The 26,508-nt window shown below is 48.2% G+C and overlaps 9 protein-coding genes across 9 annotated transcripts; 5 read left to right on the top strand and 4 right to left on the bottom strand.

The window, feature by feature from the left end:
- Positions 1-1,401: 1,401 nt before the first annotated feature.
- F5B22DRAFT_608275 (uncharacterized protein) lies at positions 1,402-3,283 on the top strand. Its single transcript, XM_047975065.1, has 2 exons — positions 1,402-2,384; positions 2,438-3,283. Exons 1-2 carry the CDS (start codon positions 2,075-2,077, stop codon positions 2,929-2,931), a joined length of 804 nt encoding a protein of 267 aa, XP_047830397.1. The 5' UTR covers positions 1,402-2,074; the 3' UTR covers positions 2,932-3,283.
- A 3,941-nt stretch (positions 3,284-7,224) lies between these two features.
- F5B22DRAFT_636652 (Pfs, NACHT and ankyrin domain protein) lies at positions 7,225-8,787 on the top strand (the record flags this gene model as incomplete). Its single annotated transcript, XM_047977318.1, has 3 exons — positions 7,225-7,949; positions 8,009-8,520; positions 8,591-8,787. 3 exons carry the CDS (start codon positions 7,225-7,227, stop codon positions 8,785-8,787), a joined length of 1,434 nt encoding a protein of 477 aa, XP_047830396.1.
- Positions 8,788-8,889: 102 nt separating this feature from the next.
- On the bottom strand, positions 8,890-10,478 carry F5B22DRAFT_201652 (uncharacterized protein). The gene is made up of 2 exons (XM_047969602.1): positions 9,711-10,478; positions 8,890-9,660 (listed from the first exon to the last, which is right to left on the bottom strand). Exons 1-2 carry the CDS (start codon positions 10,433-10,435, stop codon positions 9,279-9,281), a joined length of 1,107 nt encoding a protein of 368 aa, XP_047830395.1. The 5' UTR covers positions 10,436-10,478; the 3' UTR covers positions 8,890-9,278.
- Position 10,479: 1 nt separating this feature from the next.
- On the top strand, positions 10,480-13,326 carry F5B22DRAFT_201446 (uncharacterized protein). Its single transcript, XM_047969601.1, has 3 exons — positions 10,480-12,009; positions 12,070-12,416; positions 12,474-13,326. Exons 1-3 carry the CDS (start codon positions 10,764-10,766, stop codon positions 13,089-13,091), a joined length of 2,211 nt encoding a protein of 736 aa, XP_047830394.1. The 5' UTR covers positions 10,480-10,763; the 3' UTR covers positions 13,092-13,326.
- Positions 13,327-13,534: 208 nt separating this feature from the next.
- On the bottom strand, positions 13,535-14,352 carry F5B22DRAFT_608257 (uncharacterized protein). The gene has a single exon (XM_047975064.1). The coding sequence runs from the start codon at positions 14,064-14,066 to the stop codon at positions 13,737-13,739; it is 330 nt and encodes a 109-aa protein (XP_047830393.1). The 5' UTR covers positions 14,067-14,352; the 3' UTR covers positions 13,535-13,736.
- Positions 14,353-14,747: 395 nt separating this feature from the next.
- F5B22DRAFT_201358 (uncharacterized protein) lies at positions 14,748-17,495 on the top strand. Its single transcript, XM_047969599.1, has 2 exons — positions 14,748-15,870; positions 15,918-17,495. The coding sequence occupies exons 1-2, from the start codon at positions 15,056-15,058 to the stop codon at positions 17,422-17,424; spliced, it is 2,322 nt and encodes a 773-aa protein (XP_047830392.1). The 5' UTR covers positions 14,748-15,055; the 3' UTR covers positions 17,425-17,495.
- Positions 17,496-17,914: 419 nt separating this feature from the next.
- F5B22DRAFT_201370 (WD40-repeat-containing domain protein) lies at positions 17,915-18,869 on the bottom strand. Its single transcript, XM_047969600.1, has 2 exons — positions 18,694-18,869; positions 17,915-18,643 (listed from the first exon to the last, which is right to left on the bottom strand). Exons 1-2 carry the CDS (start codon positions 18,721-18,723, stop codon positions 18,092-18,094), a joined length of 582 nt encoding a protein of 193 aa, XP_047830391.1. The 5' UTR covers positions 18,724-18,869; the 3' UTR covers positions 17,915-18,091.
- A 1,596-nt stretch (positions 18,870-20,465) lies between these two features.
- On the top strand, positions 20,466-22,672 carry F5B22DRAFT_608234 (arginosuccinate synthetase). Its single transcript, XM_047975063.1, has 9 exons — positions 20,466-20,851; positions 20,925-21,041; positions 21,118-21,131; positions 21,185-21,189; positions 21,240-21,332; positions 21,390-21,485; positions 21,617-21,690; positions 21,745-22,268; positions 22,329-22,672. Exons 1-9 carry the CDS (start codon positions 20,791-20,793, stop codon positions 22,419-22,421), a joined length of 1,077 nt encoding a protein of 358 aa, XP_047830390.1. The 5' UTR covers positions 20,466-20,790; the 3' UTR covers positions 22,422-22,672.
- Positions 22,673-23,052: 380 nt separating this feature from the next.
- On the bottom strand, positions 23,053-24,787 carry F5B22DRAFT_646962 (cytochrome P450 monooxygenase-like protein; the record flags this gene model as incomplete). The annotated part of the gene is made up of 5 exons (XM_047978802.1): positions 23,053-23,960; positions 24,016-24,363; positions 24,423-24,492; positions 24,556-24,648; positions 24,722-24,787. 5 exons carry the CDS (start codon positions 24,785-24,787, stop codon positions 23,053-23,055), a joined length of 1,485 nt encoding a protein of 494 aa, XP_047830389.1.
- Between the last annotated feature and the right edge of the window lie 1,721 nt (positions 24,788-26,508).

Genomic DNA, 26,508 nt, shown 5'->3' with positions numbered 1-26,508 from the left:
GTTCTGCTACATTAGACACCCGTCGAAAGATACTGCACTATCGCAAGAACCCTAGCGTTTTATCATCATGGAGTCGAAGCAATCATAGCCATAACTCGCGGAAGAAACTCAACACCGCACTGTACTGTACCTGAGTGCGCGAAACTCTATAATTCTAGATGGTTAATTCTAGAAAACACCGTTGAATCGTTGTGTGATTGTCAAAAATTGGTCAGTTAGCATTGTCGAGATGCTACCTACGTAGATCTGTGTACCATGTCGCAGCTGAAGAAAAAGTCCGAACAGCTAACAGTACCACATCACCGCCTTATACTGTACGAAGTAGGGCTGAATTATGGCGTGTGATAAGCCAAGGATGGTCTGCGGCACAGCAGTTCAATAGGATCACCTTGCATTATTTTGAAGAAGGCTTTCGATCCTAACCGAGATTAACATTCAGTGTTTTCAGCCAAGAACATAAAGTTGCGGCGCAGCAGGTGGAAGCCGAGAATGCGGATCTACAGGACGTTAGTCGCACTGAAATCCGATTCTACCCATCAAGATAGACGAAGTGGCGGTCACGTTTGCGACGCGACAAAGTCAGGGGATTTACGGCGGGCTTCGTAGAGAATAATTGTTGTAATAGTTGAGCAGCCTAATCTCACAGCTGCAGTCAGCGCTGTGCTAAGTCAGCCCGACAAACTCGCATGCTTTGCTATGGTCATCAGCAGTCAGTTCAAGCTTCAGGTAGTCAATTCCGACGAACCAACATGCAGAGCTGAAGAAGCTTATTCAACTAGGTACCTACACTAAGATAACCATGCAGAAGGTCGTGCTCCCTGACTTACAGTACTACACTGAGTTGCATTCCATGTACACCTACACGCCATTTTTACTTCACAGGTGGTCAGAGTCCCTGGCTCTCGTCAGCGGGCAGCCTGATTGCTTGGTGTTTGATAGAGCTTGGCGGAGTGAACGCAAGCGAGAATGGAAGCGAGGTGACATTCGATGCCCAGTCAAGCGTCTAACCCGGAACTTGGGCGAGAGAGGAAGGCCTGTCTCGAATGGGTGGGAGAAACCATTCTTGGCGTCGCATCCAGCTCCGCCAACACCCCTCGCGTGCGGCACAGCACGAACAGTAAATCACTTTTGTGGGCTGACGCTGTGTGATCTTACATTATATTTATTTCAAGTTCGTATGTAAGCCCACACACATTCACCCTTGCCCTATTTATAGACTGATAGATACCCGATTTGGCGTCCCTAAGACCAGAGCAGTGTAGCGTAGAACATTCCGAGGGTCAGCTAAGCATTCACGATCCCTTTTCAGCGACGTCAGCTTTGTGCTTTGCATTCAGCCACTTTAAACTTCACTAGCCACAGGCTGCTGATAGTTTAACAAGATCGTAAACTTGAAGCCATTAACCAGTGTAGTTACAGACAGCTCAGAGAGCTGGTCAAGGATAAAGAGAATAAACTGTCTCATCCAATTGAAAATATTCTAGACGATTGTTCGATTAATTTTTCGGGGCACTTCAATAGTAGTACATGGTGCTATTAGCGATTTGCTAGCGACATTTCATGATAGGCTAATGCCGCCATTCCGTATAATCCTGTCGCTATACATAGAATACTGCCGTATGGTATTTTCCGGGTCCCTACCTTGTACATACGCTTACGGTCAACATCTGGGGTACTGGGTGTCCACCAGTAGCCCTTGATTGCATGGTCCTTTTTCATGAAAGAGCCTTAAGTAATTAATCTCACCCCTGTCTACACGTGTTTTGGCTCGAGGCTATGGTGATGACAAGCCTGTCGCGTGTGCATATGCGTGCGGTTTGAGTGTAAGGAGCATGACTGTCTTGATTACTGTTGGCTTTTGGTACGCAGATGCCTCCCCTGGATGCGGGTGCTCGTACTTGGTGGCGTGCCTATGGACATAGATCTGAAAACGACTATATCTAGAGAGCCTCCAGCTTCGTGTCACCGGTCTTATTCTTAGTCTCACCACCCCTCTTCACTCTTTCAACCCTCATCTCATCGCATCAAGACATCCAACTCCGGTTTTACCAGGTCATTCCCTCATTCAGTCAAAATGAAGTTCTCAGGTCTCGTTTCTTGCCTGGCTGTTGCCGGCGCCGCCACCGCTGCTAAGATCCCTAAGGTGAAGCGTGCTCTTCCCACCACCAAGATCGCCAACATCGAGGTCGTCAACACCCCGCTTGTCCAGGAAGCTGTCAAGCTCATCGAGGGCTTCAAGCCCCTTCAGCCTTACCTGTACAACCACTTGATGCGCTCCTGGTTGTTCGGTGCTGCCGCTTTCAACAACAACGAGACCCTCAAGGGTGAGATCGACCTTGAGCTTCACGCTCTCGGTGCCATGCTTCACGACTTGGGCTGGGACAGTAAGTTGTATTGAAAGATCTAGGCCAACATCTTTATGCTAACATCCTACTAGTGCGCGAGAACAGCGCATGGCACAGCGAGAACCGACCCTTTGAGGTCGACAGCGGTCTCGGTGCCGTTGACTTCGTCAAGCAGCACTGCCGCAGCGGCTGGAGTGATGCCCGTCTTGAGAAGATGTACGACGGTATCGTCCTCCAGGGTATGGGTACCTACCTTCCCGGCAAGAACAAGGACACCCTCTGGATCGTCAAGAGCGTTGAGTTCGAGTTCCCCGGTCCCCGCTCTCCTCTAATCAAGGACGAGGACTACGACTCCATCCTCGAGGCCTTCCCCAACGACACCGTCTTCCGTGGTAGCAACGAGACCTTCACCTACCTCGCCCTCACCAAGCCTGACGGAACCCGAGGCACCTTCATCGACCAATTTGGCGTTGCTTACGTCCCCGGCTACGGCGAGCTCAGCCACGTCGCCTTCGACCTCATCACCGGTGCCATCGCTGGTGAGATCGAGAACCACCCTAACTCCACCTTTGAGTCTCACCTTTAAGTGGACTCTGTATCAATTATAATGGGATAGAAGGCGACGGGATGCTTAATGTGTAAAAAATCCGGGTGTCAACGCTTCTGGCGCCGATGTATATACTTTTACTTTCGTTAAAATTAAATATCTTAGACCATATCATTTTGACCCTTGTTTGATTGTTACTTGCCGTTTACATTTATTGTTTGAATTGGTTCTTGACCCATTATGTTCCGATAACGTTCTCATACATTGGTAAAAGGTTATCGAGTATGTCTTGTGCCGAACATATAGATTGCATGGAATATACTTATGGGTTGATCGAAATAGAGTACAGCTGTGTACTTCCTCGGAACGTTGTGTTAGTCGATCTTTGAACCCAAAAACCTCTACAATTCCCAAGGTAATCTGGATCTTATCTCCAAACCTTTATTTCCCTTGTTTACGAGGTCGGGTGCTACATCCTAATCAATAAATTGGATGAGCTGCTCATCGTTTCAATACATTGTTGTCTTTTTTAACATCAATATTTGTAAGTCTGCGGCTTTCCTATATACATTTATCTATAGACGTAGGGCTACGCACCCGAACTTTTGAAGAGTTCCGCAAAATAATAGCGTTGGAAGAGCTATAATTAGGGCAGATGGCTGGCCTTGGGATTGAAGCCATTCCCATACAATGATCTGGTGGGGCTAGAAAACTATTAGCCTTGGCCTTGGTGACCTAACTTTGACTCTATATGCAATTCAACCCCCTTAGGTGTCTTTGATTTGCGTGGAGTGCGGCCCGTGGGAAGTCACTTTTAATGCTGCTCGTATATCTCTTGAAGATTATGAATAGACGACTTTACGCCTGTAGTTGTATGCGAACTCAATGTTTGGCGTTACGAGCGTGTAACATTATTAGATCTATTAATCTGCTCTCCTATATTCATGCATATCGAAATTTGGGCTCTAGTACTCAGTATGTACACACGCGCGAAGGACAATCAGATGTTCGGGAGACACAAGCATACGAAACGCGACTCGTCGAAGTCGAAGGAGTCGCGCAATGTGAGGGATGCAACGAAAATGATTTTGATGCTCTTGTCGCTAGAATAGGCATGTCCAAATAATATCAATGGCTAGTTGTTAGGACCGAGCCACTTGGGGCGATGGGGTTTCGGTAGTAGCTATACTACTATGCATGGGTATGGAGGTAGCAAGTGTTAAAAATTATTTTCAATCATAGACTTTCTAGTGTTGGCTGTTGATGTATTATCACTAAAGCTGTGAGCAATCAACTAACCTATGTATATCCTTCCAAAGGAGAACAAGCTACTGCGATGTTACTATCAATCCACTACAGAGTTGATGGCGCTGTACTCAATTTATAGGTATCCCAGATACGCTTATTCGTGGTCGCGGGGTACCCCTTGGTATTTACGATGTAGGTGTGTGGTATTGGTTCCGAGTCCCCGGGACATGCACGTTGCTCTGATGATTCACCACTGCTCGTTCCCCAGGTTTGGCAGCACATGTTGAGGATGCGCAATCCGCGTCGCGTGGAAGCAATAAACAGTAATGATAGGCAAGCCTAGACCAAGACAATGGTCGCTGATCCACAAGCGCGGTGCTAAAGATGTGAGAAGGTGACAGACATCCCGGCCTGACCATGCACTTAGTACAATTGATTGGGAGGAGCCTAATAGCCCCCCAAGGTCGCTGATTTGGCCCAGACCTGAGTCTCTCACTTTTCCCTAGGTATGTCTATACTAGGCCTTATGCTACTTCTTGATACCAGAACTGCTTTGGACGCAACTGGCATCTTTTTCGGTACGTGGGCTGCGTGAGATGCGGCATCAAGCGCACGCAAGTCTTAATTAGCCAACGTCTCCCCGAGATCATTAACCCATTCATTTTCTCACCATTGCCGCCAAGATACTAGGGCCGTAAAAGACACCACATGAAGACTTCCAATACTCCGTATCGAGCTAGATGTCGGGCCGTAGACCCTCTTTCTTACACTCCACAGACAACACTTTCCGGGCTAGAAGGTCCCTGCCTTTCCCATGTGAACCTCCAAGGATCGATCTCTGCTACGCACATATCGTATAAACTAGTCTCTGGAACCGCGAGACAGTTGGCCAGAAGAGAACTAGAGCATCTGTGAAGAATAACCGTTGGAAGGCATATTCAGCTTGGCTTTTTCGGCGTTACACGCTAGTGAAATTAAAATGAAATCACATCAGTATGACCCCTCGCTGTGCCGCACACGCGCCGTCATCCTGCGAAGTTGTGCAGTCAGATTAGAAGTCTAGCATCCACATGGCTGACAAGATCGTACCGAGAGGAGCACAGGGCAGTCTCGTAACATCCGCTACTTGCCTGCCCACCCCACTAGCCCTACAATAGGATCATCGGAGATAGTCTAGGCTTTTGCGCTAAGTTCTTTATTTCCTGTAATAGACAAAGACCCTGTCCAGCCGACAGACCACGAAATACTCTCTCATGCTTAATGTCGCAGCTTCTAGTATGCATGGAGAAGGTCGTTGAGGACTACACTACAGTAGAGAGCGATAAAGTTCTCTAGCTAGCCGAGAGCTTGGTGTCAACTGGAGGAAGAGTTGGCCATTCACTGCCTGCATAGGTATCTTGGATTTTTGACACTCGGATTGCACCATTTTTCGTTTACAGTCGCCAACGCACGGACTTGCTTGTGGATTTACTATCCATGTCCCAAACGCATCTGGTTCCAGAAATACTTATCATCTAGTGTACTTGCTTAAGCGGTGCTAGGGGTCTGATATCTAGTAAACATGCATATACTGCGTATTCCTCAAGCGGCAATTTCCGATGGCACCAGCAGATACACTACATCTCGCATGTGATAGATATCTATGTGGAGATCAGTGGCCTCTGCCCTGCAAGAGATCATGTAGTACTGCTTATAAGGGTGTACTATTTACTGTAGGTTTATGTCTACGGATGAATTCATGCCTACAAGACCTTGGCGCCAGGGCGATTTGGGACAAAGAGGAGTAACTATATTCCTTGAAGTATGGTGCTACTGATTCTCCGCCAAAGGTGCATTTCTTCCGATACAGGCCATTGAGGCGCCTAGAACTCCAGCGCTTCTAGAGTGAACAGGGCTCATTGAAGTGGACAACTCTATTCTTACAACATTAGGTCGGACGATTGGGATCTAGTTTTGGAATGTGCATCCAGAATTCAATTCAGAGTGAGGCGCCATGCTTAGTTCTCTTATTAGTCACGCATGGAAATCGCCGTGACTAAATATAGCTATATACTAAGTACTAGGGTTATGCTTACCTTATATGGTACCTTTGTATTGACATCTAAGTTTTGAATGTAAATTTTCACGTGATTATGATAACTGTGCTCAATGTATTCGCTCAATGCTTTTATTGCATTACAGTGACCATGGACGATTAGATAGATAGACTTCGCCTTATTTGTTGAAGCTAAGAGCAAGAGCCTTGGAAACTCTCTTTGCTCTAGGCTCCGGCAGTTAGACTTAACGGTCTTCTTTCCTTTAGTGTTGGTGTATCTCTTCGCCAATAGATAGGGTGGATCTTGCCATAACACTAAGCGGCTGGGCGCCCACGTAGGAAGCCTTGGGTGGCCACTGTGAGTGGGCTAAATATCTTGGGGCATCAGCGGAATTCACTCATGGATCGTGCAATAATATGTATTGACTGCCTCGAAGGCCGTGTACTTAGTGTGGGCGTGAGGGCTTGCATGGGTATAACCTTGCACGAAAGCTAGATTCACTCACCGGCTCGGGTTTTATAAGAACGGCTAGTGTCTTGCACAGCTTGTTAAAGACCTCGACAGATCTCTTTTGCTTCCCTAGGGCCGATTCTTGAAGGTCTCTTTTCTTCTCTCCTTTCCTCTTCTTCTAATTTTCATTCTCTGTGAGGGCCGTGCGAGATCACGCAAGCTTGTTGAAATGACAGCAGCTCCGTTTCTGGCCCTATGGGCTTCTTTCCTGAGGTTGTCTCCAGTCGCCTATAACGTTGGCATAGTGGGATCATTCTTTCTCTCTATCATTGTCGTCAGATACATCATTAGTGTTATACAATACCACTATGACCAGTCATCTTCTAGGAATACTAAGGGCAAGCTCCCACCGCAGTTTCCCGCTTTCGCTCCTTATTTAGGGTCTATTTTTCAGCTTGGTTTGAATCACAAACGTCTCACCGACCAGATCTCGTATGTTCTCCCAGGAAGAATATGATATAAAATAAGGTTTCCATTTCTAATATTTGGTGTATATAGGTGGTATAAGGGCAAATTAACCTCAAACAGAATAACAGTTATGGGGTTCACATGCTACATTTTCCAAGATCGAGAGACCCTTATAAAGCTGTTCAAGCACAAGGCTCTTGCTAGTGCGATCGACATGTATGGATATAGCAATAACAATATCCTTGGTTGCTCTAAAGAGTCCTCAAAAGTCTATCGTGCTGATAACTCGGGCCCGTTTCCGCAACCCCACCCAAAGAGCAACATTCTTCCTGAAAATCGTGTTGACTCTATTACCCACTCTCTCGCATTCCGCGGCTTTACCGGCCCTGGAATGCAGCCGGCAACTCGGAGGTTTACAAGGGATGTACCTTTGAGACTTGAAGCTCAAGGAATCTCTACAGAGTGGAAAGAGATGCCCGACTTTGCTCAGTTCTTCAAGGATAGCATCGGTCCCTCATCTATCCAATGCATTTTTGGCCCTACGCTACTGCGTTTACATCCAACTTTTGTTGAGGATATTTTCAAGTTTGACAAGATAATGCCTAAGTTTACGCCGGGGTTCCCAAGATTTATGTTGCCTGAGCAGCACCGCTTCAGGGATTCGATCGCTGAGAAGATCAAGAGTTGGTACAAGTACGCGCGGGAACATTTCGACCCGTCGATGATCGAGGCCGATGGAGATGGAGACCCGATTTGGGGATCTGCCATGATTCGGAACCGTCAAGAACATCTTCTGAAAGCTGAAAAACACGATGACGACGTACTGGCCCATCTTGACCTAGGATTGGCCTGGGCGTAAGTTTCCGTTTGAGCTGTTCTACCTCATTGAACATAGCTAACATTGGCGTTTATAGTACAATAGGTAATCTGGTCATCTCCTGCATGTTTGGGGCCTACCACATCTTGCAGGACAAAAATCTCCTAAAACAAGTTCGACATGAATTACGAGAATATCTTGATGGTCGGTCTGTGCACGAAGTTGATCCTCACCAGATGGGCAGAGAGATACCACTCCTTGCCTCTATTTATGCGGAGACGATGCGCGTTCACATCAAAATTTACTCGGCATATAGCTCTCCACATGAAGACGTTGACCTGGGCCGATGGACGCTTCCCAAAGGAGCCCTCGCTTTAGTGAACTCGGCACCCTCTCACATGGACAAGACGTTCTGGAACACCAAAAATGGTCAATATCCTGTAGAGACATTTTGGGCCGAACGTTTTATCGTTGACCCGGCTGATCCCCAGAGTGGACCAATTGATCCCGAGTATCGTAAAACCCTGAACATCCCCGAGAAGAAGCGGGATAATATGAAGCCATACTTTTCTTTGGATGGCTGTGAGGGTGTTTGGATTCCCTACGGCGGTAAGCTACTTCGTCTAAATCGTAACCTAACTAGGGACAGATGACTGATCTTCTTTCCTTTTCTCTTTAGGTGGTTTTTCTATGTGCCCCGGTCGCTTTATCGCCAAGGCTTTCTTCGTCTTTTCTGCAAGTCTTTTGGCGGACGAGTACGAGGTCGACTTTCATAATGATTTGCTTGAGATATCCAGTTATAGATATGGGATGGGGGTAGATGATGTTAGTAAACCTATTCCCTTCCGCATTAAGAAAAGGGAAGTTTTAGCTTAAAGTAGCGTTACTTTACTTTGTTTTTGTCTGTATATAAAGAGATACCATATTGCGTACTAGAAGGCGCCATTTTACTCAGATCGTCCATTGAAATTTTATTTTATTTTATTTTTTTTTTTTTTTCAAAATGAACATGACCACCTAGTTGTAGATGTAAACCAGCTTGAACATACTACCTTTAGGGACTAGATGTGAATATAGGAGACATATGGGTTGTGATAAAGCAATGAAATAACTCCTCTCGATAATAACGCCTAGTATCATGCGCTCACGTACACAGCACTGGATACGATGAGAGACTTCGTAGTAATTATTATATTAACCAACGACTGACAACTATATTGGGTGTTTCCATGCTTGATACGTAATCCAGGTTTGGACTGAGCTCAAGATCAAGGAGAGAACACCTAATACAATCGCAAATGCCACACCAATCAATGTTGCCAACATCACTATACATCAATATCAGTATTAGGACTTATCTTATTAAACTATCGGATAGAAATTTGGGTAATGGATACTTGTTTTGCAAATATGTCTGGGGATTTTGATCGCACGTGGTTGGGAAACTCACTGTACCTTGCGCCACTTCGCCTTTGCATCTGTTTATCCAACCATGTTCGCGGCTTAGGACTTTGTAACTCTTGAAACAGTTCTTCCAGTCGTTCTGCAAGGTATACATACGGTATATTTTCTTCTCCAGGGTTGGAGAATATACTCAGCTCGAATTTCTCGATTTCAGGGTCAAAGGCATAGTCGCTGTTGGAAATCAGGTGTCTTAACAGCTTCCTAGACTTGGCATCGCTCAAGGGGAATAGAATGCGCTGGGTAGAATCTAGTATTTCGAGTAATAGCTGCCTGGGTAACAGATTTCTGGACAAGTTAGTTGTCGGTTTTTCTTATTCAAGAGTTTGTATACATACATAACCGAGGAGTTTCTCTTTGCTTTCAGATTTTCCTTGATAAAGGAGGTATAATGAAATATCTTGATCTCATTGCGTCGGGTATCAAGACGTAAATGATCCCTGATCTCGTGTGTTGGACATACTGTCAAGCCCAAGTGTTTTCTGAGCTTTGTGGCCCTCATTCGAGACCTTCTTGTGCACAAGACCTCGTTTTGGCCATGTTGGCTTGACCAAACCGGGTGACTTTGTGTAGCGAATAAGTCTTGCAGATATTTCTCGAAGGGGGTCTGATCGCCCCAGACCAAGCCCATATTTCCCTCTTCCAACCGTCTGGGCGAATAGTATAAACTGGAACAGTCTGTCATGCAGACAATCTTTACAACCAGAGTTGTTGCATCTATCAGCAAGTTGTGATTCACAGGTGCCACCGAAGGGGCCGAGATGAGCCTAGAGAATTCAGCGCGTGTAAGTTCTGGATGAGTTGTAAGCAGCAAAATGGCTTTCCAAATATCGCCGTGAGTCTTGAAAGGCTGCCCTTCAAGAGGCAGTTCATCGTGATAGTCCAATACGAGTGCCTCGTAGTACTTCATGTACCGCTTTGCTCGAGAAATGTAGGATGAGCAAACAGTTGTTTGACATTTCATATTTGCCTGGCAGCCGTCGCAGCGTTGCCAAGACCATAAAACCTCACCCAAACCGATAGCGACTCTGTCATTGAACTTGTTGATAAGAACATCTGCCATAAGTATAGACTATTGAGCTTTGCAATTCGAAACTTTCAATGAAGAATGAACTAAGGCACTTAAGTGACATGCGTCATTATTATTTAAAACCCTTTGATGGCGGTGGCTCAGCTGCATATGCTGTCAGCTTAAAAACGCCTACCAATCTGCCTGATAGGCTCGCGGCATCCCCAATAACCGACTGTGTGCACATGATACCCCGGTTCTTGGCAAGGACAATTGAGCTGGTATTGCTCTAATTTCTTCTTTTAGCATCTGAATTCATACCATCACACATGCCTATCACCTACAACTCTGTTGCAATCAATATCATCCCGTCTCTTTGACGATGACCGAGACTAGAACCAAGCGTTCAGAGTCAGCTTCAGTCACTACATCCCTCCGCTCTAACTTGCGCGTCCCCCCTCTAGAGGGGCTACTCAAGTTTGGATCAAAGCTCGCGACAAGCTACAAAGGAGCAAGAGAGCACCATGTGTCCCAGGTTGGCGAAGCATCAGAAGCTGCGAATTCAGGCGATGCAAGCGGGCTGGCAGCTGAAGTTGCTACAACGTGTACCCCTACCCAAACTGAGACTGATTCGGGTTATGGAACGACGTCTGTTGACGGTGATGCAGCCGTACCAGCTAGGGCGACTCTCACCTTCTCTAGAAAACCCATACCACAGCAATACCTAGATCGTCTCTTTGACATACGAGCACTATTTACCGAGTCCCTTCTCGATACCATGTCTACGAAACAGAGGCCAACGAAAGGCGCATCAATGAAACTGAAGTACGCCGATCACGATGACAGTATCTACCTCGTAATCCAATGCGATAAGCGTGATGCGAAAAGAATGCGGAAATTCTTCGCCCAGAGTCACGTGAAAGAGACAATTGGAGATGATATTAACATCCATGTGACCACTGGGCTTCGGCAGCTCTCGACACAAGAGCTCAAGGTGTACAAAAGGGCTCCCGGAGGAGTTACCAGCGGGACTATGGTCAAGATCAGTGGTGCAAACAGGTCGACTACAGCAACTGTTGGGGGCGTAATATCTGTCGTGAAGAATGGCCAGGAGACACTGTATGGCATGACCGCCGGCCATATTTTGCGTCGATTGATTGACGAATCGACAAAACAATGGCCTTGCCCTCGTAGTGACTCAGGGAGCGACTCAGACACGTCATATGACAGTGATGAATCCTCTTATTTATCTGGCGATGATCAATCTGAGGTACTCCCCGGGCCTTCTTGGCAACCATTATTAGACCTTGGCGTTATCACAGAGCACTCGCTTCAGTCACCGTCTTCATCAACGAATCATGACTGGGCTCTTATAACCTTGTACCCTAGACATTCCATCTCTAATCTCAACCAAATGCCACCTCCTTACAAGTCAGATGAAGCTCATTTCATGACTATGAAATTCAACACAGCCACATCTATTTCGACTCAATCATCAGTCAAGGTTATCACTCCGACTTCAAGAGGAAACCAAAGAGGGACACTTACCCCAGGCACATCCGGTCTTCTGGTAGCTCCAGGCCGCCAATTTGTTGAGACTCACGACGTCGTGCTAGACGATGGATGCTGTAGGTGTTGATTCCGCAGCTAAACCGGTCCTGTTTATGTCAACGCTAACTTATCTGCAGCTTTCCAGCCTGGGGATTCAGGGTCCTGGGTGATCGGAGAGGCAACGGGCAAAGTATATGGCCATGTTGTATCGATTGACATGTTCGGGGAGGCGAATGTTATGCCCTTTGACCATACACTACGTGACATCCAAGCCCATCTTCAGGCCGACTTTGTTGGCCTGCCCGAAGTCGCAAAACAGCCGGCAATCGAGACGAGCAGACCTAAGCCGCAATGTTGGGAACATGGGTGCAATGGGAGACAATTTTCGACCTTCAGCAACCTTCTAAGACACCAGCGAGAAAAATCTGGGCAAGCAGTGAAAGCCAGTTGTCCTAACTGTGGTGCTGAGTTCACGAGGACTACTGTAAGTTCTGGTACTAGGCAATTAGAGGTTGTGCCTGAAGACTAATAAGGAAGGTAGGCGCGGAACAGTCATCTACTGCGTGATAAATGCAATCGGGAACGCCCCGGTCGGAACGTAACTGGTTCTCAGCCATGGCCTAGCCATGGCGGAGTCGGGCTGCCGGTAGATCAATCGATCGATAAGACATTTGTAATGGAAGGTATTCGGCATAGCCCTGAGTTTCGCCCTTACTCTGAGGACTTCGTGGACTCTAGCTTGATGAAAGACGCGGAAAGATTGACAAGCGATAGTGGTTATGGCACTGACACTAGGGACGCCCAGATGAGTTCCTGTTCAAGTTGGAGTCCTGATGTACCAACGACCATTGCAATGCCGCTGCCGAGAACGCACACGTTTGACCAGATACAGCAGCAGCAGCCGCAAGAAATGGCTACTCTTATGCCATATGGTCAACAGGGCCCTTTAAGCGACATGATACGTGGACCATATAGCCCACCTCAAGAGAGTATTACCCAGAGATATGCTTTGCCTCTTGGTGAGGCAGGCGAGGTACTGCAAGATGGACATCATAAAAAGCGTCGAACGATCGAGCACGATGCTGCGTCCCGTAACATTATGAGATCAGCGGGGGCTGCTATGGAGAGTGATCATCGTATGCGAGAGAATACTGGATGAGTAAAACCTCGGGAAGAAGTGATATGCTCCGAACAGGGAGCACCTTTTTCGAATCAAGCCCTGGTGGCTCGTTGAACGCACGGAAAGCATCCTTGTGTTTGACCAGGCATGGAAAAACGTTGGCGACATACCATTCTTTTGAGAAAGCAGCCTATACATCTAGGAGTTGTTGATGCTTTCCACATCTGCGACATGCATGTAAATTCTTGTCTGAAGCACCTTGGGAGCGGAGTATGACACGCATTCCCACATCGTTTAGTCGATGTCGTAAGTTATCAGGTAGCATTCGGACAAACTCTACACGGAACTTCCGACTCTTGTGGAATATACTTAGATAGGATTGTAGTCAGTTGAAGAGATCTGTGATATCAGCGGCCCTCCATAGATGATGATCATACTGGATGGAGTAGCGCTTGCCTAAGCAGACACAGAGGTGCTCTTACTTCTTGATTCAGTCAGTAGCTAGCCAATGCAGGTAAGTCGTATTCATCACAATAGGAAAACATCAGGGAGGATAACGCCTTCCAAATTAAACCCGGGCTCGAATAATTCTTGCCAGGGCATATCGATGCTTGTCAAACTTAGAGTTGGGCAAATGCAGCTTGGCGTTTGTTGGGTCTGCAGTCCAAACCAGGGGAGGGACCCTCAGAAACTTTGTATCGATATCAATATTCTATTCGCGCCCTGCCCCAAAAGCCGGCAGTGTTGCGTCTGTGAGTTGACAGGTACTGAGCGTAAAGCGCTCACCGACAGTCCGCCGCTTATGATCGTACTCGCGAAATCGTAGTAGGCGATATCCTTGGCCAGCCCCCGTCGGAGCGTGGAACTTCCCCGAAGGTAGTACAGAATGCTGACGGCTGCGATCAAAGTTGAAATGAAGGCGACAAAAGTGTAAGTGGTCTTGTTTAGAATGGCATACAAGCTGGTGAGATTGATGGAAAAGTCTGCGGAGACACTGATCATGCCCCTTAGCATAAGTTGCAAGTCATAAGGCACACAACTTATCCTGTTTCGGATTCATCAATGCAGTCGAAACCAACTGCATCTGCCCCATGCCCGTGTTACCGCCCTTTTGATTAAATCACACGTCCTTCAATTTAGTCCATTTCATCCTATCCAAAATTGATATTGTTCGGTTTCCTAACATCGTATCGGATGCAGAAACCTCCGAGTTTCGTGGAGACCTGCTCAGCGTCGGCACAACGACTAGAAGTGTGTAACGTAGACGACAAGAATTTTTTTTTTTTTTTTTTTTTTTTTTGAGAATTCGGGGCGTGTTGATCAGATCTACTACAGCATAATCGATTCTTGTCTTTCGATTCGTTCTTGTTTGGTTATCGTTTCCCATCTCGATGATCTAATTTTGGTGTTGATAGTCAAGTTCTTGACCAAATCCCTTCCTAGGCATTGTATTTGTAATCAAGCTCTAGTGAGTGTCGAGTGTTCATAGCTAATTTACAAACCATGTGCTGTTCCACTTTAATCTGACAGGAACAGCATCTTCACTTTCTTTCCTTGGTATAGCTTGGGAAATATCCCGGCGCCGGACCGGCAAAGATTCTTGGCCTCGTATTGATATTAAAGAAGGAACCTTTGCTCTGCTGAAAACTGGGGAATTTGTTGTTACAATAGGAAACATCACGACAAGATACCACAGTTAATCGATTCCCATCCCGCCGATGCGGAGCCGTGATAAGTCGGTGCACCATCCTAGCAAGACCATCCTTCGTACACTGCCTCTGCGAAGTGCAGATATCTAGCACACAGCAGCTAGTGTACGAGCTCAATGTAGAGGCCCGCTGGAAGAGCTCCACATAGGAGGATTTCAATCGGCAACGCATGAAACGATGACTATTTTTATATCCAGACATATTTAAACGTCCTGACGTGAATAATTGCAAGAATGAAGATGGTCTCGATCAACCAACTCTCTGTCATTCTTTTCAGAGCCACTCGTTTTCGCCATGAAGCCGGTCGCCCTCAACGCGGCGGCACTAGCAGCTCTGCTGTCGGTTTCTGCCCCAGCGTCTGCCACACTTTCGAGCCGCAACAATGGAACATCTTGCGGCGGCTCGAAACCTACCAATGGCACCACAACAGCAGTCCCTACGCCTACGGCGAGTGACCCCTGCGTGGTAGCGAGAGAAACATACCTTTCACAGCTCTCATCTTCGTTGGATACGATGCCGACAATGGATGCGTCTACAGCCCGTCAATGCTTGACGTCGGTTCGTGTCCATAAGGAACCCGCCATTCGTTTGCTAGACGAGATGAAGCCCTTTCTTGAGTGGCAGTCCGACCAGGTTTATTTGAAGGACCCTCCAGCGGACTACCCTTACCCCCCAGTTGACATATTTGCCGAGTTGGAAACAATCCGTTCGAACCTGGAGGCGGACAAGTACAGCAGCGAGGTAGAATGGCAAGAGGATTTATACTGGGCCATTGCGGGAAAGCCGCACAACGGCCACTTGGCCATCCACCCGGATCTGTTGACCGTGCCTTTCGAATGGGTTCGTCCTTGGTCGCTCGTGTCAGTTAGCGAGGACGGCGCTTCACTCCCTGTGATCAAGGTGTTGCAGGACGTGCTATCGCCTAGTGAGAAGTCATCGCACGTTGTAGAGATCAACGGAGTTGATGCTGCTACGTTCATCGAGGGACGCGTAACCCAGTCGTCGAACTCACAAGATCCTGATGCGGGATACAATGCTATGTTCTTCAGCCAAGCTAACAGAGCTCAGTTAAAGTCTGTTGGTTATTTTGAGGGTGGGGGTCGTGAAAGGTATGCTGTAATTCGAATTCATAATCACAGGAGCTGACTTGTTAAAGGTTCTTCTATCCCGGGAATGCGACTAGTTTGACTTTCGCAAACGGAACTACGGTTCAGAAACCCAACATTGCCAGATTCCACTACGGTCCTTACGACTGGGAAAATGTTAAGGATGCTGAAACCATGCACAAGGAGTTTTGCCGCGGAGCATACACCACCGCATCATCCGGCCGGTCTGCTCGTGATACAAACTCACATCAACTCAGCGCTGCACCGAGTAGCATCTATAACTACCCCCAACCCGCAGCTTCGCTCTCTCGCCGACAAGAAGGCGAGACAAATCCCATCGACGGCTATCCGGAGCCTATCGTCATTGACTCCTATCAGGCGGTATCCGGTTATTTCATTGACGAGCCTGGTTTCGAAGATGTCGCGGTTCTTGCCATACTCTCTTTCGACTCCTCGTTTAATGAATTTCAAACCGCTGTCCAGGACTTCTTCGCCGTAGCCGTCGAAGCAGGCAAGACCAAACTCGTCATTGATCTCCAAGCAAATGGCGGCGGCCTAATCCTTCAAGGCTACGACACCTTCCGCCAGATCTTCCCGGACATTATCCAGGATGGTCCCAGTAGGTGGCGAGCGACGTCGACCTTCAATGCTATATCTCAGGTATTCTCACCCTTGTGCGCGAATTACACACCCACGGTAGACTATCAAGACCTAGATAGAGCCTGCAACACCGTGCACAACTGGCGCAACGATCTCAACGATACGAACGGCCGCTTCACCTCGTATTCCGATAAGTTCGGCCCTTTCGCGGTGAACGACGACGAGTATACCAATTACATGGAATGGGACCCCGCGAATCCCACCTTGGTACGCCAAAACTTTGAAACCGATGTCACGGGCTATGGGACTCGCAAGAATTTCACGCGACCATTCGGCGGTCCAGAGAACATCGTGTTACTGTACGACGGGTATTGCGCTTCGACATGCAGCATCTTCTCGCAGTTCATGAAGCACGGCGCTGGCGTCAAGAGCATCGCCATGGGCGGTAGGCCGCGCGAGGGGCTGACCCAAGGTGTGGGCGGCGTGAAAGGACCCCAAGTCTACCCTACGAGGCAGATGAAAAACCTCGCCGATTTAGCACTCGAATACACTGAAGATGAAGCTCTAATCAAAGAGCTGCAGCGCCTTGACGACACATACGTCAGCGGCCGAAGCCCATACCAGCTCCCTGTCGTCAACGTTCGGGACGCGGTTCTACCTAGTGAGATTGAGAGCGGTGTCCCTACGCAGTTCATTACCGAACTTGCTGATTGCCGGCTGTACTGGACAGAGGCCATGATACAGAGTCCAGGGGAGATCTGGAAGGCCGCGGCTCAAGCGGCTTTCAAGGGGGGGAAGTGCGCGGCAGGAGGCATTGCGCAGCCGGTGAAGCGACCTCAGTATTCTGCGTCGAGATTGCGCGGGTACAAGAAACATCCACGACCAGCCAGTGGCGGACGCGTCCGTCCGTCCGACGCGATTATCATGCAGCAGATGCGCGTCAAAGTGTCCGATTAGACTTCGTATATAAGCTAGATGTGTTCCATAGCAGTCAATTCATTCTTTTAGATGGCTTGTATAACACGCGAGAAATTGAGATAACAGCCCCGAAATCGGATGGGTACTGCTTGTTGCCCTTAATGCAGCCGATGATGGCGCTCTACGTTCGCTGCTTTTTTAGATTCGGTACATCTACTTGGTTAGAGCATTTCATCAATGTGACTCGCGTCGCGTCAATCTTGCATTCGAGTTGTGCGAATGCTGGTGTGAAAGATAGGATAGTGTTGGGATCGCCGCCCACCGTTAGCTTGCTAGCGCCCCAATATTGCATGGATAGAAGCTTTGATAATTCGCAATGAAACCCAGACTCTCCCACGTCTCATCATCCACGCAGCGAATTCCGCATAGACAGTCTTAGACTTTGTCAAGAGGTGGGTGATGTGTATCTCTTGAACAGGTAAGGCCTGGCATGTATGCATGACAGTTGGTAAAGGGTTGGAAGGTCAAAACTGAGTTATGGCAAAGTTCTTGACCCCATCGCAGTTTTTTATAGTCTTTTAACAAGTTCCCGTCGTCGCGTCCCAGACCTTAATAGTATTTACGTAACGTGATGCTGATATAAGCCGTCGACCATCAGGCGATATGACGAGTTGAGTGCTCTCATCATTGAAACCTCCAATCGTCCCTATACAGACGATGTTGATGCAAACCAGTCGCCATCAAGAGATATGACAATAGATTGGACCCGACGTTCATGGGCTTCTTCGAATGTCTGTTCGCACGCTCCTATCGCAACATCCCAGATCTTGATAGTTCTATCTTCCGATCCTGATATGAGCCAGCGTCCATTGGGAGATTTGGCGAGCGAAATGACTCGGTTGCTATGACCTTCAAGGGTCTGTATGCAGATTCCCATCGCCACACTCCAGATCTTAACAGTTTTGTCGAATGATGCTGATGCAAGCCAACAGCCATCTGGCGCTATGACGACCAAATGGACCCTATCTTCATGACCTTCGAGTGTCTGTGTGCAAGCACTCCAAGCGTCTGCCACAGCTGGAGGTTTGACAATCCAAGCCGACATCTCCTTCCGAAATCCACGTCGAATCACGCTCTCATGTGGAGCAAAAGCGATAGCGGAGCAGTAGAGTCGTAATGGGTGTTGTTCTATAACATGGCTACAATTCCTGATGAATCGATCAGAGTCCGAGAGAAAGTTGTCGATGTATATGCCGGGCTAACAAGTCAGCACATATGTCTAGCGTTGTTGTTCTGGCGTCTGCTTACCTGGCAGCATCTGCGCAAGATCTGTATCATACCGAAGCTTTTATGTACATTGCCCGTAAGGCATAGAGCTTCAAGCCAATGAAGGAAATGGGTGTGTAAAAATGCGTATGTTTGGTCGTTATCTTGCACAGATGTACCGCTGAGCTCCAAATGGTGAACCTAGTATAGACAAGCGTACTGGACCTCGGAAGGGAGACACCTATTTATGATTTGGCTATCAACCTGGCTCCTGTCGCCAAGCAGCGTATGCTCTCTTGAGAAAAACTCAACAGATTTTGGCGCAAGGAGTTCTTGAAGTGTCCATCCACAGGTAAACCAAAGGCTCATTCGAAATGCCGAATGCTAGGGCGGCTCAGTAGGGATAATCGTGTCCATCCGCTTTCGCCGCTTCTGAGGAGGTCGTTCCGGTGGTTCTGCAGACCGAGTCGGTGAATGAGATACGTCGTCAAGATAGACATAGCATCGGTTTGCATTTTGGTACCAGCGGAACATGCTAATGACAGCGGATTGCAGCTCAACGGCGTTTTTCTTGTCAATACAACAAGTATCAACCTAGAAATGGGATAATCCATAGCGCCAGGCTTGCTCGCCGCAAAAGCGGATCTTGTCATAGCCATGTTTGGTTAACCCGGTGCCATCGGAGAGCTCTTGTAAAGTGACCTCGTCGTGGCACCATCTGTGGGAAAGGATCGCATCTGGCGGAATGTCTGAGTGGATATCTTCGGTCAAGCGAATGATCCCGGTAGCGTTATCGCGACACAAGAGACGCATGTTGCGAACGGCTTATTCCTATAAAACGGTCAATAGATGAAATTCAATTATAGATCGCTTATTTCCCCGCGACTTGGTCAATTCGAGGCAGGCAGTCAGGCAACTAGGAAACGAGGCAACCAAATAAGCACCCTGAATGGGCGCGGCCTACTGGAAGGTACTGTCACTCATAATGAAAGGAAGATCAATCAATCATGACGACTATTTAGGTCGGAAGTGCTGGTATCCAAGTCTGTAACTTCGAATCAAACCTATTACCTAGTAGATTCTGATCTATGTATTACGAATCCGTCGAGTCATCGCCCATGGTGTCAATGTCTTCCTCTACCGCGGTAGCGGAAACGACCCAATGCCACACATCGGTTTGGAGAGCAAGGACCGGCTTTGGATATGCCTTGGTTTCTTGCGGCTCTGACGTGGATGAGTCAAAGCTTGTTGGACTTTTCCCATCCTGACGTTGAAGTCTGGGAGGTTTGACTCGATTTCTCCGTTACCGCAGCTTACCTAAGCTGGGGTAGGTAAGGTAAGGTACCTAGGTACTCAGAGTCACGTATTGTGGGGCTAGGGCCCCAGCCCTTATCAGGCGTCTTGCCACAACCAGCCTAGCCTACCTAGGTAGTGTCCCCACAAGAGACATCTTGTAGATCTCATGTCGACTCCGGCCTCGGCGGCGGGATGAAAGCCTTGAGGAGCAGCAACACAACAAACACCACGGACGGTCATCATCAACTTGATTCGTTTCCGTTTCCATTTCCGTTTCCTACTTACCTTTTCCACCTCAATCAACTATCACAATGGCTGCCAAGCGCGTTTGTCTGTGAGTTAGAAAGAACCACTCTTGCTTTCCACCGCGCTGTAAGGCTGACTTGGCGATCCCCGTGAATCAGGGCATACTCCGGCGGTGCGTTTTTCTACACAACAGTGCTGTGCTACATGACCATGATAGCCATTCTAACGTAAATTCCAGGTTTGGATACTTCGGTTATCCTGGCTTGGCTCATTGAGCAGGGCTATACTGTTGTTGTACGTCTAACCCAGTCGATGTACCTACGCTAAGCTGACCGAGAACAGGCGTTCCTAGCAGATGTGGTACGTACAGGCCGTTCCTCGATATTGGCTCTCGCATTCTGGCCCGTGCCCTGTTCGTGGGGAGGATATAAAGAGAGGCGACCCGGAGGATAGAAAGAGATGGACTGTTATTCTCAGGGCCAGCTCGCTACGCATAGCGGCTTCAATTGGCTTATCCCTGTGCTGACATAATGACAGGGACAAAATGAGGACTACGACGCAGTCAAAGCGAAGGCCGAGAAGATCGGTGCCGAACGCATGATCATCCAGGATCTTCAGCAGGAGCTAGTGGACGAACTTGTTTGGCCAGCTGTGCAATGTGCGTTCGGCCGATCCCCCGTGCGAAGTGCACAACTTCCATCTACTGCTATGCTAACATGCCACGCTATTAGGCAACGCGTTATACGAAGACGCTTACCTCTTGGGGACGTCGTTGGCCAGGCCTGTCATCGCGAGGGCTATGATGAAAGTGGCCAAGCAGTATAACTGTGAATTCTTGAGTCATGGATGTAAGTAATCGAGGTCGCCTTTCAGGATCTACTTACTGTCGTGCTATACTGACTGCCGTCTCTCCTACCTAAATAGGCACAGGTAAAGGGGTACGTTCTTCTTCCCTCCGTGTATATGATGTTCTGGATGCTAACTTGCTTAGAATGAGTATGTTTAGGTGTCCGGATATCAATGTCACATACTCACCTTCTTATAAGCCAGGTCAGATTCGAGTTGGCATGGAGGGCTCTCGATCAGAAGACAAAGACGATCATCCCGTGGCGCATACCGGAGTTTTGCGAGCGATTCGCGTCCGTACCCCTGCCGGCCCCCCTCTCTCTCTCTCGGAGATACTAACGTACAGACAGCGGGCGTCAAGCACTCTTGGACTTTGCTGAATCAAAGGGTGTTCCTGTGACGTCGACTAAGCAAAAGCCATTTTCAATGGATGCCAACCTGATCCAGTGAGCAAAAGCCCTCTACTTCATCCCATCGAGACCTTCAAGCGTGCTTCTACCATGCTATAAGGTTTCCATTTGATCTCCTTCTCCCGGTCGAACATAGAATCGTCGCTAACCCTTCCATCTGAAAATAGTTGCTCTTACGAGGCAGGTCTACTCGAGCAACCCGAGCTCGAGCCGCCAGCCGACATGTGGACAATGACCGTGGGTAAGTTCGTTCAGTCTTGAATCAGTTCCGTGACGTGGGAGCTAACTTGGAAAGATCCCATGAAGGCTCCTGACGAGCCAACCAGGTTCACTGTCCACTTCGAGAAGGGCATCCCAATCAAGCTTGAGGTCGGTGGCAAGGTCATCACCGGCTCACTCGAAATCTTCAAGGCCGCTAACGAAATTGGCCGAGCTAATGGAGTTGGCCGTGTCGACATTGTCGAATCAAGGTTCATTGGTCTCAAGAGCCGTGGCTGTTATGACACCCCCGGCTTGACGATCCTGCGCACCGCCCACCGAGATCTCGAGGGCCTTGTCATGGACTCCAAGGTCCGTGCCATCCGTGATCAGATGGTCACCTCGAACTGGACCGCCTGTCTCTACAATGGAATGTACTTCAGCCCAGAGCGAGAGTTTCTCCACAACTCCATCGTCTTTAGCCAGAGGCACGTTGAGGGCAAGGTCAATATGGTCGCCTATAAAGGCAACGCATTCGTTGTCGGACGCTCCAGCGAGACCTCTAACCTCTATTCCGAGACTGAGTCGTCTATGGATACTCTCGAGGGCTTCTCCCCAATGGTAAGTAGCTTTCTGAAAAAGAGCTTTTAGACGTGAACTGGAGCTAATAATATGATGAAGGACACGAGTGGCTTCATTGCTATTCAGGCTATCCGTCTGGAGAAATATGGTGCCCGCAAGATTAGGGACGGCGAGCCTCTTGCCCCTATCTAAATGTAGATGGTACAAATGCTGGCAAAAGTATGTGTTGGACTAAGTGGGGTAGATATCAGGTGTAAAACCAGCACCTATCACTATGGGACATGCTTGCTTATCGAAATAAGCATAGATGTGCCTAAGGTGTAGCTGGACTAATAGCTTAATAAGGCTATAGACTTATTTATAAAACAACTACTTTATAAAACCTTGAAAGTAAATAATAGTTAGTATAATATAATAATGAAAGGAAGACGGAGCCTCGCACTATCTATGCGCACCAATCAGTCATCATGACTACCTACATAGGTTGGAAGTGCTGGTATCCAAGTCTGTAACTTCGAATCTAACCTACTAGGTATAGAGGTATTGCGAATCCGTCTAACCTAGTCACTATAGCCAACCCAGCTGGCTGGCTTGTACAAGGGAGGGGTTTCGATCTTGGGACGATGATTGGTTGGTTCCTTGAGTATTCGCTATCTCGTGCCGAGCGTTCACTGCACTAAAATCGAAATAGTGAGGGATGCCTATGCATGACCTTCCTTCAAAACAACCAGAATCAGAGGGTAATTGCAAGAGAGAGTTGCGGTGCATTTTTATAGACGTATCACCTTACGGAATGTCAAGTACCTTTCACTATGTCCCTATCTCATGCACCAGCCCGGGGTTGATACTTCACCCATAAATCGGGCTTCTTCCAGAGGATCCTCATTTTACAATCGCGTACCCATTCATCTCGGGGCACAGCAAGTTCCCAGTCGTAAAGCCAGACCAACTTCGCCAGCACGATTCTCATCTCGAGGTACGCGAGGTTGATCCCCAGACAAGCACGGGCGCCCGCGGAGAAGGGCTGACTCGCCTTCTTGTGGTCGTTGAACCCCTTACCTATCCATCGTTCGGGACGGAAGGATTCACCATCGTGCCAGTATCGCTCATCGCGCGGCATGTTCAATGCCGACACCGAGACCACCGCGCCCTTGGGAATGTAGTGTCCGTCGACCATGCCTCCTGGGGAGTACCGCGGCATGGAGAATGGAACAGGAGGAAATAATCGCAGACTTTCTTCGACAACACCATGGAGATACGGGAGGCCGGCCGTCGAGTCGCCTGTGATCTCCTCTACGGAGGTGAAAGCGCCGCGGACCTCGCTCTGAAGCTTCGCCATGCAGTCGGGGTTCTTGAGGAGGAAGAACGTGGTACCAGATAGCGAGGTGGCCGTCGTCTCCGACCCTGCGATAATTAGCGATGCTGTCTGGCTCATCATCTCCGCCTCGCTCATCGTAGCCCGTTTCAGCATGTGTGAGAAAAAGTCCGCACGTCCGGTATCTCCAAGCTGGATGCGCTTCCGCGACTTTTCCCTGCTGAACGTCCGGTGGATCTTGAGCTTCTTGTTCGCTCCTTCCGGTAGGAGGAAGGGCAAAATGATATTGTAGAAGGATGATTTCTGTCGTAGGAAGGTCGTTTGAGCATTCAGAACTGAGTCCAGGATTACCTTGATCCAGATATGGGTCTCGCCCTTCTCAACTCCGCCGAAGGGCTCCCCAAATGACAGATCGCCTATATATGACATGAGTGAGTGATCAAGCTAGGTACTTGAGGACGCGTTACTAACCGATCACATCGAAGGTTAACCAGTTGAAGGTTTCCGACATATTGAGCGCCTTCTCCCCATTCTTACCGAGCTTGTTCAATTGTCGTAGGAACCCATCTATGTACTTCTGCACGATCTCCTCCTGCTCACGCAGAGACTTTGCGCTGAAGGCATGCGAGAGCGACTTGCGCTGCCGTGCGTGGACTTCAGGGTCCCTTGCGCCCGTGATACGCGGCGTGGGGTCATCATTGTCGTAAAACTCCGTCTTCAAAAACCTCGGCTTGCCCTGTGAGACATGACCATGAATATCTTGGAACGCCTCTGCCGTAGCAAAAGACAGTTCATTAGGTCGGATGCGGACCACATCACCTTCCATGGGTGTTAGCTAAAGGTCCTCTAGATACGAGAGATACAGCTGCTGAACTAACCATATTTCTTATGCAAGTCAGCTATGGTGAAGGGGAGACGTCCGCTGCTCAATTCCCACACCCACCAGAGCTATTTGGCTGTTAGCGCTTCTATATTCTACGTGTATAGTAATAGAGGGCCTCTGAAGCTCACATCTGAGATTGCGGCGATCTTGGGCCCCGGATATTTTGCGAGAGGGTGGAAGAACAAGAGATAGATCACTTGCGCTATATGATAGACAATAATCTAGAAAGGCGAGTCAGTACCAGGCTGGTTCATTGATTACTTATATTATTATATCCAGTTGATCAACACTTACGCTCAGAGCGGCAGCCAGAGCGCCGGCTACTGGCGTTACGACCTGTACACCTGCAATTTGGAACATGGTCGGGGAGCTTGTTGCAAGGCGAGGAAGACGAACTCATTGTCCGTTCTCTCCCACTCCCTATGTATTCAACGATGCCCAGTTGTGTCGGCCCTCGGCGCTCCACCGACATCGCGAGTTTCCGGCTTAGTGTGCCTATATCCCGGTATTCGCTCCGCTTCTTCAAGGGTTTTGCATTGGTACTAAGCAACCCTACACTGCAACGACAGCGCAGAATTGGTGGACATCGCTGTCCGTTTGAATACCTCCGAGTGCATGTGTGTGGGTTCTGTCGCATCAGCTCACATGGGAATAACTCGCAGGAGTCCACTCAGTCGCCATATTATACCAAGAGGAGATGTACTTAAGCCGTCCCAGCTTAACGGGTATAACTTATAGGGTTCCTAGGCCGGATTTCGTCGACGTCAACGTCAAGCTTACTCGCGGCCTCCCTCATCTATTCGTTGTGCTCGACACCCGCTCTGATGCATATTCGAGTATGTCAATCGTCCGACCGTCCGACTGATAGGTGAAACCTGCTGACCGCCGATTCGCCCCTCGCTACCCCAGGATCTGCAACTAGGGGATGGTATCCACGAGTAATACTTCAGATGCTGTATCGCTAAACCAAGTCAAGCTGTATTACTAATGGTTAGATAGAGCCTTTAACTCCGTGTGACTGGCGTGTAACGGGGGATGGTTGTGATTACCACCTCAAGTCATCCTACATCACGCTACTATACTCTGGGGGCCTGGTCAAGACCCTGGTCTACTCGTATCTTCCTGTTTAATACCGCCCGTGGAGAGTAATTTTCAGCGATCTTCAACCATCATCACTATCCCCGCTTCGGTTTAGAGCGCTTGGCTGTAGGTAACGTTGACCTGAAGATGCACGCCGAGCACCATACTTCTCCAAGGTGAAAACCTACAACTAGCGGCATTTGACAACACAAACGAACATAGTCTAGTGATATTCTGAGTAGCTATTCACCGGATGAACTCCCTATTAATAATCCATCGTGTTATGTATTCGCTAGCCGATGAACGTCACCTATGTGCTAATCTCGTATTACACAGTCGACGTTAGAATCCGACTTCACGTTCTCAGGAGTAATGACTACAATTTCACAGCGTTCTAAGAAACCCGGCTGAGAGCTATGAGCTATTCATGGATCTCACTTGTTAGTGAACTCATTACACATAACTCGCGTTACTGTAACTCGGAGAATCTCGTGTTTATAGTTACGGGAGGGGCTGCAGATTATAGAATTTACACTGTTATCCTCGTGTACATAATTCAGCTCGCGTGATACTTAATATTGAGATATCAGAAAGTGCCAGAGACAGTCAAAGAAGACTCTCAAGCCCACCGTGCGTGGCTATAGCGACCTTGCGACAGAAAGGAAACCGAATCTTCCAAGATCTTCGTGGTCTGAGAAGAATACTATGAAGAGAAAGAGTCGCGCCAAGCCCTTTGGACCCCTTCACTACCAACAATGCCAGAGTATAAGCAACGTATTCTGTCATTGCTTTGGACTTTCAGCTTCGGGAGAACGTCATAACTTGAGTTATTGGCTTTGTGGCTTTTCTGGCGATTTGATTTCTCATTCAGATTATTTGGCGTTCCAAGGATGAAGTCGAACTAGAATTGATACTAAGCGAGAAAGGTTCTCCGGAAATGAGGACTTCAAGATAAATGTGCCGCCCATAGAAGTGTATGGCATCAATTTTGGCTTTTCTCA

This window comes from Xylaria bambusicola, assembly GCF_022495145.1.
Source record: "Xylaria bambusicola strain CBS 139988 unplaced genomic scaffold F5B22scaffold_23, whole genome shotgun sequence".
Lineage (NCBI taxonomy): Eukaryota > Fungi > Ascomycota > Sordariomycetes > Xylariales > Xylariaceae > Xylaria > Xylaria bambusicola.
This window is presented reverse-complemented; position numbering and strand designations above follow the sequence as displayed.